Below are 13241 nucleotides of genomic sequence, written 5' to 3' on the forward strand. Positions count from 1 at the left end.
AATTTCATAACTTTAATAATATTAGTAATTCATGCATTCCAAAAAAGAGAGTCTTGGATGGCTTTTTCTGAGTTGCTCATATACACAAACCCTTACCACTATGTTTTTGATGTTCTTCATGCAGTCTGTTAAGGTAGAAAAAACTTCAATATTCCGAGGATTCACAAAGAAGGCTACTGCATCCTGTCTCTGCTTTATGACATCTATGTCCCGGATTGGACGCAAAAACCACAGTCTATTAAAGATACAGGTTTGAAGATGAATATTCATGATTGTGGATTATATTTATACATAATCATACTATGCCAAATATTTAAGTATGGTATTAAATACCACTGAACAGAAAGATTTTAATTATAATATAAGACAGATTAACAAAAAAATTACACCACTGACTGATCTTTACTTTCATTTAAGACAATGGAACAAAGAAAGGAAAGAAAGAAAATACCCCTCTGACAAAGAGTATATCAACTTTTTAAGATACATGCAAGTATACTTGTAGGTAGGTGTTACCTAAGCTTTCTTGTACCAATTGGTGACCTGCATCTGTTTAATAGGCCTGCAATGATATGTTTTCATGTATATCATATTATAATTCAGATAAAAACACTGGTAAGCATGAACTCATCATGACACACACCAAACAGACTGAGTCCCTCCTTGGCTCCACCTTGTCCGATCTTATAGACTGAGGGATGTGCCTCCTTCTGGAATATCTGTAGTGCACTGCAACAAAAGAAAGACAACTGTGTTAGGTTTTAACAATCACCAGAGCTCAAATTATTTCCCTTTGGACAAATCAATTACAACTGTGTGAATTACCTGAAGGCTGTGTCATCCAGAGATACTTGGTCATCCCTGAATAAAAAAAACAAGGAACAGGCTTTAAATAGGCACAGGGGTCATTCTTTATGATATCAAAGGTATGTTTATATCATTATATGTAACTTCATACAAAACTTCTTGATATCTAATTTTTGACAATGCCTCAACAATTAATATATATTTAATATATCTTCACATTAAAACTATTCTAATACATGTTCATACATAATATCAGTAGCAGAAAGTATTTCCGCAACATCTGCTAGAAAGAAACAGTCAAGTATTAAAACCAAAATTTTTTCATGAGCAAGAAATTCTGGATAGATATATGAGAACATATTAAAATTCTCTTAATTTGCATATCAGTTAATGCATCTCAAATTTCTTTCCCTTTCTCTGCTGCAAACCAACTAACCATTGGGGAAAAATTGATAAAAAATACTTGTCTAAGGACTTATACATTTGTATATGTGCGGTATTATGCATTTTTTGCCCCCAAAATCGAAGTTTCATAAAGTGCTTTAAAAATCAGGTAAAAGATAGTTAAAATCAAATTGAATATAAGGGTGTAAAAGGTTATCACCACAGTGACGTCATAATGTAGAAATCACATCATTAAGATTGCCTTATTTGGAGAAATTGATGTTTACAGTAGCAAAATATGGGTGTTTTCCGAGGGTTTTTCGACTGGGAAACATCAAGCGAAGGCTTGCTCAAGTATCATGTTTTAGTAAAATGTGTATAACTATCTGAAGAAAAACATATGTTAAAATCATACTTGAGCAGACCTGCACTCTATACTTCCAAATGCAAAATATAAACCAAAAATGAGAATATTTTTATTTGTTTGCAATTTTGCGGGAATTTGGTCATTTAAAGGTGACATCATAGATAAACAGCGAATGAGCAATGATGACAAAAATCAAGATTAAAGTGATAGGCATCCTCTGTACAATGATTTGATTTTTATACGATACTATTTAAAAATTGGTTGAAATGGGGGGCAGATATTTGGCCATACCGCACATAGTCCTTTTAATCTAAATAAGCTTTAAACGAGGTATTGCAACTCCAGTATGTGAAATGCATTTTCTTTCAAAATAACACCAACCACATAAATCTTATTCATTCTTTAAAATTTTATCTTTATGTCTAACTGTATAGAGCAATAAGATAAAGCATCCGAGCTACTGAATTGGTATAATCCATTTGGAGCTGTACTATTTACCTATGTAAAAAAATTCTATAATGCATATCATGGTCAAATATAGTATACATCCACCATCTTTAACAAGTTTACTTGCAAGTACATGGCTTGAGTACCTTTTCTCTATTATTTTTTTGCATTTTCATTTTTAAATACACTACATGTGTATATACCTACTTTGAAACATTGGAAAAAAAGGGCAATTCATTGAAAAAAAGGCAAATTATTTGTATTGCTTTAAGCTATGGATGTTTAACTTCAAAATGTGTTATTATAAAAAAAAAAATTGAATTTTTTTTAATATATTACAATTAAAAATTACAAAACATGTAGTATTCACATTAGACTCTACAATATACTTTACAATTTCTATCAAATCCATCCCTGAAGTGTTCATGATTTATTGAAATTAATTATTGGAAGTTTCTATGTGATGTTATGATTTTTGTTTAACATTATGATCCAGACTATTTGTAAAAGTAACCGTGGGACCAAAAGGTTAACAACACGGTGACTTTTTGATAACCCCTGCCTGTACTTGAAACTGCTGAAGCATTATGTATTTTGAAATGAAAACACAAAGCATACTACAAAATAGCTAGCAATATCTAGTAGTTTAATAAGTCTGTCGGTGGTGTTTTTGTGGAATAGCCATGACATAAATGATAACTGCACTTTACAAAGAGGGCCATGTAAAGTAGAGTCTCAAAACATGGCAAAAGTGTAAGTACGGAATGAAGAGCCCTTGAGTAAAATATCACTTCACGCCATCAAATATCTCTGTAGATCTCAAGTTGTGATCTCAGGTTTAATTTTGTCTCCAGGATTTTAACATGTAAAAATCACTTGATGAAACGTGATAAAATATAAAATCAAGGGGGCAGAGAAGCCGGATATTAAGACTGCCTTTTTGTTTGTGCATTGTTATTATGAATGCGGTATAATTTAGAACATCGTTTCAACTATCTGCTTTATAATAGTAAAAAGACTCCCAAAGAAACCTCTTAATAGTCAATCTTTAATCAGAATTAAAATAATCTACTTGATCTTTTTTTAATGAGCTAAGCATGGTTTTACAATATCTGGAACAAAAAAGAATCAACAACAGTAAACCCTGTCCCAATCAAACAAATTAAATAATGGACACTTGACACATGACGGACACAATTTCCTTCTAACAAGATACTTTTCCCTTCAGTTACTGTTTGTCAGTCATTCAATGTGTAATTATTGTATGATTATCAAGTGATATAAACTAAGTGAACAGTGAATGGTTTTCAATCACAGATCATGTATTTATGAAACAGCTACAGTAGGCCTTTGTGACATATCTGTGTATATTTTGAGATATAAATAGTACCTGATGAAATTAACTTCCTCATTTTCATCTGCTTTAGTTTACTTTTTCATATTTAAATTTGAAACACTAAAATACTCTGTTTTTTCTTTCTTTTCTTTTTTTGGCCCTCAAAAATATCTCTACTTTAAATTTTCAGTCTGTTTTGAAAATTTCCAAAACTTTAAAATACTTTAAAATGTTGTTGATATTTTCCATGTTACGAATTGCATTCAAGTAGAAGCCAAAAACTTACATGTAAAGATGTCTGAACCATCCCCAATAAATTGGCCGATACTTACAGAGTGACAACTTTGAGATCCATCACTGGCACTCTAACGGAGGCATCCTCTAACTCTACCCCTACCCTCATCTTCTCCAGGTATTTCAGCAGCCCACCCGTTGCTCTGATCTGTAAATAGATAAACACCAAATTCTCAAATAAAATTGTAACCATGCCCCTTAAAAGAGGAAAAATCACTAGAAAAAAAATCAAAAATTAATTTCATCATCCTTTAATCATTAAAACCAATAATATACTGGTTAGGTAACAATCAGTAAAAAGACTACCTGTCTTGTTTAGATGTAATGTAACAATTACATACATTTTCAGTACACATTCCGAGAGACATTTAATAATTATATGACTCAGTTAAAAATTTGACATACTGTTGTGATGTTGTCAAAAGAGATGAGAGAGGAGAAATACAGGGTTTTTTCTGTGTCTGTATAGTGATCAGGAATTCCTGGCAGGTCTAAATTTAAGATTCGTCTCTTGCAAATATCAGGATCTGGAACATATCAAACCTTGTTTAATTTCATTTACAGTAAGAATGTCGGAAAGCAAAGTCATGAAAACATTAAAGCTTCATGTTTACTGAAGTTAAAATGAAAACAAATTGACTTTGAAAAAAAGAAATGTTTTAGAAAAATACATCCCACTGCAGCAATATTGAAAAGATGTACTGAACAGAAAAACAGAGCATTCTCAGCATTTGTAAACAGACCATAGCTTCCCATGCCAAGATATGTCTGATGCTTGTGACCTAATGAAATCAAAGTACCGAGGAACTGACGGGAGTTGATTTTAACGATGATTATTTATTTTAAAATCAATGATATGTTATTTTGCATGAGAAGTACAGGTTGTTTCTAATCTGTATTTGAATTACGCACATTATAATAATATGAATTTTCGGACTTTTTCGACACAAGAATGTTGATAAAACCCCATATGAATCATGTTAAGTAATATTTAAAGATAGAATTAATTCAATCAAACTATGTATCAGTGATATAAATATTTCTGGAAAATTTATGGATCCAAGCAATATTGAATTCTCGTCTCGTTCAACCAAACGCTTGACTGTCGCTGTTAATCTCCGACAAGCAAGAGAAACTCTCTGCTTGTTGGAGATTTACGGAGACAGCCGAGCGTCGGGTTGAACGAGACTATATTGAACTCTGGCGTAAGAATACATACAACTACAAAATATATCTAAATTGTTCATACCATTTGAAATCTAACTATTTTTGGGGTATTTATAAACATGTTTCCTTGAAAAACAATGCTTTAGCATACATTATTTCGGATTGATCAATTATTCTCAAGAACTTGTCAGCGGCAATGATTTGTGCTTTGGTCCAAACACTGTTTCACATTCGGTTTGTCAGAGTAACTGCATAGGAGAGTTGATTAAAATCAACTCCCAAAAATAGGGGTCCCCTTACTCCTTGGGGTAGTTGATGTTTGTCAAGCAAGTAATTCTATTTCATATTAAGAGAACAATTTCTTTCTACATACATCCAGGATAGTTTGAACCTTGACCTCACAGACAAATAATAAAAAAATATTGGTTTAATACTCTAAGGAGTACATGTAGACAATTACCAGTACCAATGTAGTAAGTTCGTTGCCTGATAAGTAAAGGGTTCTATAATTATTAAGCCAACAATATCTTGACCTTCTGACCTAAGATACTGAGTGAACAATGCTTAGTCTATTAGAAGTTTGACTCTTGATCTTCGACCTCAAAATTGATAGAGGTCATCTCCTCCCTATCGGCTACCACTGCCTACCAGTGTAGCAACCTTGATGTTTGAAAAAAGTTTGAAAAAGCAGAAGTAATGGTTATCTTACTGAAATCTATACTGGGTAGGAACTGAAGTTTGTTTGAATGTTCAGTTGAGAGGGAAATATCATCTGATGCAAGAGAAATATTTCCAGCATCACTGTTGGTGGAAACTGTGAAGAAAATGACACATTTACCGGTATGCATTGATACATTGAGTTAATCAACTCCTGGATTACAATGTACATCAATTGCTATGGTAGATTTCTAATTATAAGCAAGAAATTAATTATGCCATTAACAGCCATTTTCATATCATGAGAACATTAAATCCTGAAAGTGGAATTTAAGATCTTAATTGCATGACATTAAGTTTTGGTGTTTTAAAGTTATCAATTAGCATCTAAATTTAATACTGCAGTACACTTTAACTTGATGAATGTCATATCTTTTTGTTTTCTGTCATTACCTAGAGACTTCAGTGTCTGCACTAGTCGATCATCTTGTTTAGAACTGAGCAAAACGCATGTTGGATGCAATTGCCGCAAAACTGAAAAATAAAAATTGATATATTTTTTGGAGGTCTAGTTTACCAGACTTATTATCGTAATACATGTACAAGAGAGAATGTTAATCTCATATATCGTATACTTACAGTAAATATACCCTTTTTGGCCCTGTGCAATATAAACCTAAAATTCGCCTTCTCGTGTGTAATAAACCCTAGGGATGCGTAAAAAATTCAGTACACACCAATTTTCATTAATAAGCTGCTACTGTAAAAGTGGTTATTTCACTTGTGGTTAAGGACGCGTTTTCTATTCTCAAACAATACCCAGATATATGATTGACCACACTAATGTTTTGAGTTTTTTACCATGCACGCAGGTTTTTTTTAACATGAGTTTAACTTATCACAGAACTAGCATAAATTTCCTCCAGGTGTAAATTACTAATTTAACAGTATTATGATGAAGAATTTAAGTATGTGTCGTTAAATTCCGATATCAAAGTAAGACGTCAAAATGATTACTTAAGCATTGAATGCTTATTTTTGGATGTCGTCGGACCTATGAAACACCAATGTGGTGCAGTAAAATTGAACAATGCAATTTAGCACGATATGAAAATTTGTCTGCACCGCTTTGGTGTGTCATAGGACCGACGACATCCAAAAATAAGCATTCAATGCTTATATTTATATTTATAATGATGCTTTTTTGTATGAAATATATGTGTATCATCGCTGTTAAGCCATATATGCTCTCAGTCAGGGATATGGAACATACATTGAACAGCCATATTAACATGTTACTTAGTATGCTTTCATGGCTAAAAATAGTGCCAGAACCTTTGTAGAGAAAAATCTTTCAATTTAGTAATAGATATAATCTAATGATTATTTTTCAAAAGTACATATTAAATAGGTATATAAGGTTGAACGTTTCATTTAATCTTACAAAGATAAATATACTTAAAACACGTTGTGACGTTTATATTTGTGCTAATGGCGCATGAATTAGCAATGTGTATTCATAGAAAATTAAATGTTGCATATTTCCAATGCAAACAAACAGGGAAATATACACTGAATGTAAATATAACAATGTCAACTATAAGTAAACAAACAGCTGGCACAAATTAACAGGAAAGTTTATCATAGATAAGTTTATAGACACCCCAGTGATTTGTTGACAATAATCATTCATCACATGGTGTTTTTTTAATTGTTTCTTTGATATTTTCTATAAGTACAGTATATGACTTGGCATTTTTCATATTGCATCCCATTTTAGCTCACAATCACTGTATATCAGCCCTCATGCCACACAGCTCTCGGGCTGATATACAGCAACCTCAAGCTAATATAAGTTGTGATATAAAAAAAGCCAAGTAAATATATACATATGGTAACTTTCTAAAAATCTTTACTTCTCTTTAGAAACAGAAAATCATCCGATTCCACTATATCCAGCAGCATAAAAATCTGTGTCAACTCTGTGTCATAGTAAGCCATTCCAAGTTTTCCATTATGCCAAAGAACAGACATATATATCTACAAAATGTAAAAAAATATATACCAGTACATGTATTTTTATGGAACTTTCTTCCAAAATCCTAACCTCACCGATTCAGCTTGGAAATGATATTTTGACTTGAGTCCTTACAAAAGGCTCAACTCCAAATCTAGCCAAACAAAATTTCAACAACAAGAGATACCCAATGCCCTGCAGTGCCACAAAAACTTGATTTGTATTGGTTTGACACAGTATGCCTTCATAACCATCTTAGAGAGCCCCGCTTAAATAATGGAATTAAGATGACAATATGCTTTGACCTTAACCTTTGACAAAGATTCAGAAATTTCAATTTGGATAGAACTTTAATTCAATCTCATTGTATACCCCTTACCTACAAGCATTCTTCTGGTTTCATCTGAGCCAGATTTAACAAATGGGAAGTAATTTATGGTCTTAAACTGTATAAGGATTTGCTATGACCTTTACATTTGACCTTAAAGTTGGTTCAAGGTCAATGCACAATTTTTCCCCAGAATGCTCTGTTTATGGGCAGTATGAGTCAAACAGGGCTAAGGTGAAAGTATATACAGTAAAACATGCTTATAATGAAGTCCCAGGGAGGAGCAATTTTACTTTGTTAAAAGCGATAATTCATTATATCCGATAAGTTTATAACATGTAATAAAGTCACGGGGAATGAAAATCACTTCCCTATAGGGGTCAATTCATTATAAGTATGTTTGCTATAACCATGTTTTACTGTATGCTCTGAATAGAGATTTTTTTGTGGTATAATATGACCTAGACATAGAAATTGAACACCTTTTGACAAAAGGCACTTTGTGGGTTAAAGCTGACATGAATTCATAAATACGCATTACTTCCCTTTTATCTCCGACTACCGCCATATTAGTTGTCGATTTCTATTGTTCTGCTCATCGCTTCACACCCCCTATATAAGGCCGAGAGCCCTCGTCATGCTTCACCGCATTCAGGAATTTCATACACCCGAACACATTACCTTGGACGAAAAGACTTGTATAAACGCGTTTTGAACAAAAATAATATGACAACCACTTCACTGGCAAGATATATCCAATGAACAACGAAACAAGACAGACTGAAATCCAGGCGCAGATACTTCAGAAATTCCTCGATAATTGTAGACCGTTTTCCTGTGTATGTTATAACATCGCACATGCGCAAACCACACACTGTGGCAGATTGAGCAATGTCAAATATCGCATGGATTTTATAAACGGGGAGTTTTTGCAGGAACGGATAGAAACGTTGTTACTTTCTTGGATTTACTATCATTTAGCTACTGTGTTGGATATAGTGTCGCCAGGGTTTTCAAGAAGATGCAGACGTTATGCACTCTGTATGAACGACACACGTGTTCGATGTGCATGCGAAGTAAGGCAGCACTGTCTGTGCAAAATAATACAGATACCTTGGACATCCTTTCAAAGAATAAATATATTTTGTATTTCATTGATTGTTGTTTTCTTTATTCTTTATTACTCCATTTTACTACATGTACAGTGTGTAGTTCATGCATTTAGAAGTCCGTGCAACGTGAAAGCCTCGATCGGAAAGCAACCAACCGTAACTTTCTCAACCAATATATAAACTCCAGTGGCGGTAGAGGAGCGATCGAAACTAATATGGCGACCAAATGCTTTTATGAATTCATGTCAGCTTTAAGTATGAGTGAGAATGATCCAAGGGAAGAGAATATATGATTTGGACAATAATTTTTCACATGATTCTGCTAATACCTTAACCTTTGATCCAGAATCTTGGTTTAAGGTCACTGCACACCCTTTATCCAAAGGCACATTGTGGGTAAGTCTTAGCAATATTGGGCCAAGGGGAGAGAAGATATGCTCCAGACCAGTGAACTTGGAGGAACAAGTTTGTCCGCAGGGCAGAGCCCTAATAAAACTGACATTTATTTGCAACAATCTTAAATTGAGATTTACCAGTGACAATCGGGTTAATGCAGCAAATTTTTGCAACCAGGTTTACAATGATTTATACTTATCATAATCAATAATTGATTGATTAACTGTGATATTTTAAAAATCACATTTTACAAGGTTCTCATGAATTTCTTAATTAAAATTTTTCTCCCTGGCAAATGGACAGTTGGTTTACAGTATATACATGTACATGCATGTACATCTATATGTACAGTGGGTAATTAATATCAATCTCATGAATAACAATTTATCTTAAAGCTTTACATGCATGTACATTTATTTGTACCATGGGTAATTAATATCAATCTCATGAATAACAATTTATCTTTCTATTTAGCTTTCTATCTGATATGATTCAGTCTTAAGCAAAATCCAACAACAAAATATTTTTGGCCATCTCACCTATAACTACAAAAGTATAGATTTAATTTAAAATATGGGAGATGTTTTGCAGCATTCAGACTCATCCTACACTTTCGTAACACAAATCAGTAAATCATGTAATATAAATTGTATGTATTTAAACAATTATAATGAAATGCAAAATAAATTATGATAATTATCTCTCATTTTCTCTGGTATTATCTGTTGTGATCTCTGTAGGATTCTGTACCTATCATATAGAGATTAGCTATGTAATCGAATTAAAATTTCAAAACCGCAATGCCATCACAGTCCATTGTTTGAAGAGGCCTGGAAACCATATTACACAACGAGTACGCATTGAATGAAGAGGGTTATAATTCCTTATTCATGTAATGATGTATTAGTTAAGTGGATAGAGAGAGAGTTATGACTAATTATCTCACTACTGTGCATTACAAAGATGTCAGAGACCGCTGGCTATGTCATATGGTCTGCATAACTACTCTGTGCTACATGTTTACATCCGTGGTTAGGAGGGTGACAGGACAATTTGAACTACATTTGATTCAATTATGATATAACTGAAAATATGCATTGTATGATGGAATGAACCAACATAAACGATGGCACAGTTTGATCAAATTTAGTTTTTTAAAATCATGCTTAACTTGTGGGGGTTCTTCAACATTGACGGTAATCATTTTTCAGCACCACAAATTAAGAGTATCAATAGAATGTTAAAACAAATTTCAAAATCATAAAAATACCACAAAGCATCCTGTTGATGTTATAACAGAGATATTATGTCACGATGATCATTTAAATTCACAAAATAGATTATTGATTATCATCCATCTTTTTGTGAGAAAACATTGAATATTGTTATTTCCTACATCAAATGCATAAATAATATAAACTAAGTCTTCTGTTCATGTGGTCCATGATCATCTGTATGCTGTCTTTGCTAGCCAATGGTTTTCGGTCAACTCTGCACTCCAGGGCCAAAGGACAAAAAAAAGACCATTTTTCATGTGTTTATATTGACAGTTGGTTCATTTTTGAGACATCATAAAAAGGAATAATTACGGTATAGGCCTATATGGCCAATAGTTATACATGTACTTGAAAGTATTGGTGATGGACTATTTTAGGATTTGTTGAAAATTAATTTATATGTATGTGAATAATATGGTATTGATTGCATTTGAACATTTGTAAAAATGGGGCTGATTCTAAACTTTAATCATCAATATCGTCCTTTATTTTCAAGGTCATGCAAAAAGATCTGATTCACAGGAGATTCATGCATATTGATAATATTTCTACAGTTTCTCAAGGGTTTAATTATTTTAAAAAAAAGGTAGTTTTATTGTTTGGAATAGTTAAAACAGCTGGAAAGCTACAATTAAATGCATCAAAAACATGCAAGTATACATGTACAATTTTTCAGAGTGATATTCTTGCATGGTCTTCAAAGATGAAAAGAACTGCTGCATTTTAACATGGCTAAACTCAAGTGGGAGAAATAATTTGGTATTCTCTTACATATGTATTATGTATGCTTTACTTAACACAGCACAGGGCCAAAGACACCTTCTTAAGAGCAACACTTTAGCTGTTTAGATTGTTTTCCAGATAAAGTCGGGTTTGTTTTCTTAATATGAGGTTAGAACAAGAAATACCTTCTTCAAGTATACAGCTCTTGTGACTTCAATCAGAGAACAGAAGCAGTTTATAAGTGACCTAATATAGCAATTGAAATGGACTTCTTATCGGCTTTCCAGCTAGCATCCTTCAGATGCTCTGGGAACTCTGACACAAGGACAAACACTGTGCAAAGTTTTTTCAAGGACAATTTGTTTCAACCTAAAACCTTTGTTCCTTGCAGTTTTGCAGTTGTTGCCTTCTCATTAGATCATAAGAATAATTTAAATGCTAATGGGTGGCAAAATAACAATTAACCCCCACCCCATCTCAGACAAATATCTGGAGATTCACACATATTTTATAATTAACAAACTACATGTATATATAATTCCTCTTAGCTGAGAAAAGTTGTCTATATATCATAAATGCTGGAATGATGTAATTACACGTTACATAAACACATGCATATAGCAGACTATTACCATTTTCCTCATTAATTACAAGTGTATTCCATCTATCCTTATTTACATTGTTTCAACTTTCATTCTGAATCTCTATCTCCTCTTATGTTAATTTTTTCCTTCTACTACATTTGCAAGTCCATTTGGGTAAAAAAAATTAGACCAAACTATTTACTTACACTTAAACATGTACTTACTTACCGGTACTTTAAAGTGACAAAAATTGAAATAAATAGTATTTTATGCTACTTTAAAAATCAAAATACATACCAATGTCTAATCTATTCTTTGCACAGAATAGAAAAATTCATTCACATTTGAGAAAGTCAATTTTTTTTTATATTTATACACCAATAAATAAAATTATGAGGAATTAAATATGATTTGTGCTTTGTAATTTTTTTTATCAGATTTAAGGCAAAAAGTCATAACTCCTATTCTAATCTTCACCATGTATTTGCTGCCTATATTCATGCATGCTATGTTGGTCAGAAACACCCCCCCCCCCCTTTTAATATACAATCCCATTTGTACCAGTGACATATTTGGAATAGTTATGAATTTTTTCTACATCAACATTGTTTTAGATTTCCTCCACTTGCTGAAGAATTTCAGTGTAGATTACTTGATAGCACCAGTTTCCGCTAGAAGAATTCAAGTTTCCGTGATCAGTTGCAACATTGAAAATAATACTTAATACAACCATCTAGAAATTTTCCTCTACAACTACATGTAGTTTAATAATTGGTAGCACGATTGAATCCTTAATACTACTTCAGTCTATGTTATAATGTGCTAAGAGACTAGAGGTTATTTCTGATTAGGAATATCTCTGAGGGATACAAATCACTTCATACTTCCTCTTAGGGAGGAGCACCTGTATCAATCCAGTAGGTTTGCATACTCATGCTCACTTATACATGTATTTGCAGTTACATCTGTATGCATATATTTCTTCTGGCAATTTAAAAGTGTTTTGCAGGACCAAATGTACCTTTACATGGTTTATAGAGTTTCCGTATTTCCCATCCAAATCATAGAAAACTTATTTGTTTTATTAACATTAAAGTTTTACTTCGATCATTTCGAGTCGACTGTTTTAATAGCACAGGACAAGTCCAAAGGATTGAGCATTTTTTCAGCCTTCGTTATTAATTATGTCTACCAGTAGATACTATATCTTTACTGAAATATATATATTTAAACATTATTCTATGTAGACTAATGATAAACAGGCATAAGAAAAATTACAGAATTTGAAATTTATATTAGCATATAATTGGCGCAACTTTTTTTATTACATGGCAAGTAAAGGATA

The 13241-nt window shown here is 32.6% G+C and overlaps 1 protein-coding gene across 5 annotated transcripts in view; it reads right to left on the minus strand.

The window, feature by feature from the left end:
* The window catches only part of LOC128165516 (mutS protein homolog 5-like), a 33092-nt gene that overhangs the window by 11415 nt on the left and 8436 nt on the right, over positions 1-13241 (minus strand). For all 5 annotated transcript variants that reach the window (XM_052830150.1, XM_052830149.1, XM_052830148.1 and 2 more), the window contains 9 exons: positions 7376-7499; positions 5913-5993; positions 5512-5616; positions 4041-4162; positions 3674-3783; positions 826-861; positions 644-729; positions 517-562; positions 97-235 (listed from right to left, as the gene is read on the minus strand). In XM_052830150.1, the coding sequence (XP_052686110.1) occupies positions 97-235; positions 517-562; positions 644-729; positions 826-861; positions 3674-3783; positions 4041-4162; positions 5512-5616; positions 5913-5993; positions 7376-7499 (849 nt within the window). The remainder of the gene's footprint in view (positions 1-96; positions 236-516; positions 563-643; positions 730-825; positions 862-3673; positions 3784-4040; positions 4163-5511; positions 5617-5912; positions 5994-7375; positions 7500-13241) is intronic.

The sequence above is a fragment of the Crassostrea angulata genome, chromosome 10 (assembly GCF_025612915.1).
Source record: "Crassostrea angulata isolate pt1a10 chromosome 10, ASM2561291v2, whole genome shotgun sequence".
Classification (NCBI taxonomy): domain Eukaryota; kingdom Metazoa; phylum Mollusca; class Bivalvia; order Ostreida; family Ostreidae; genus Magallana; species Magallana angulata.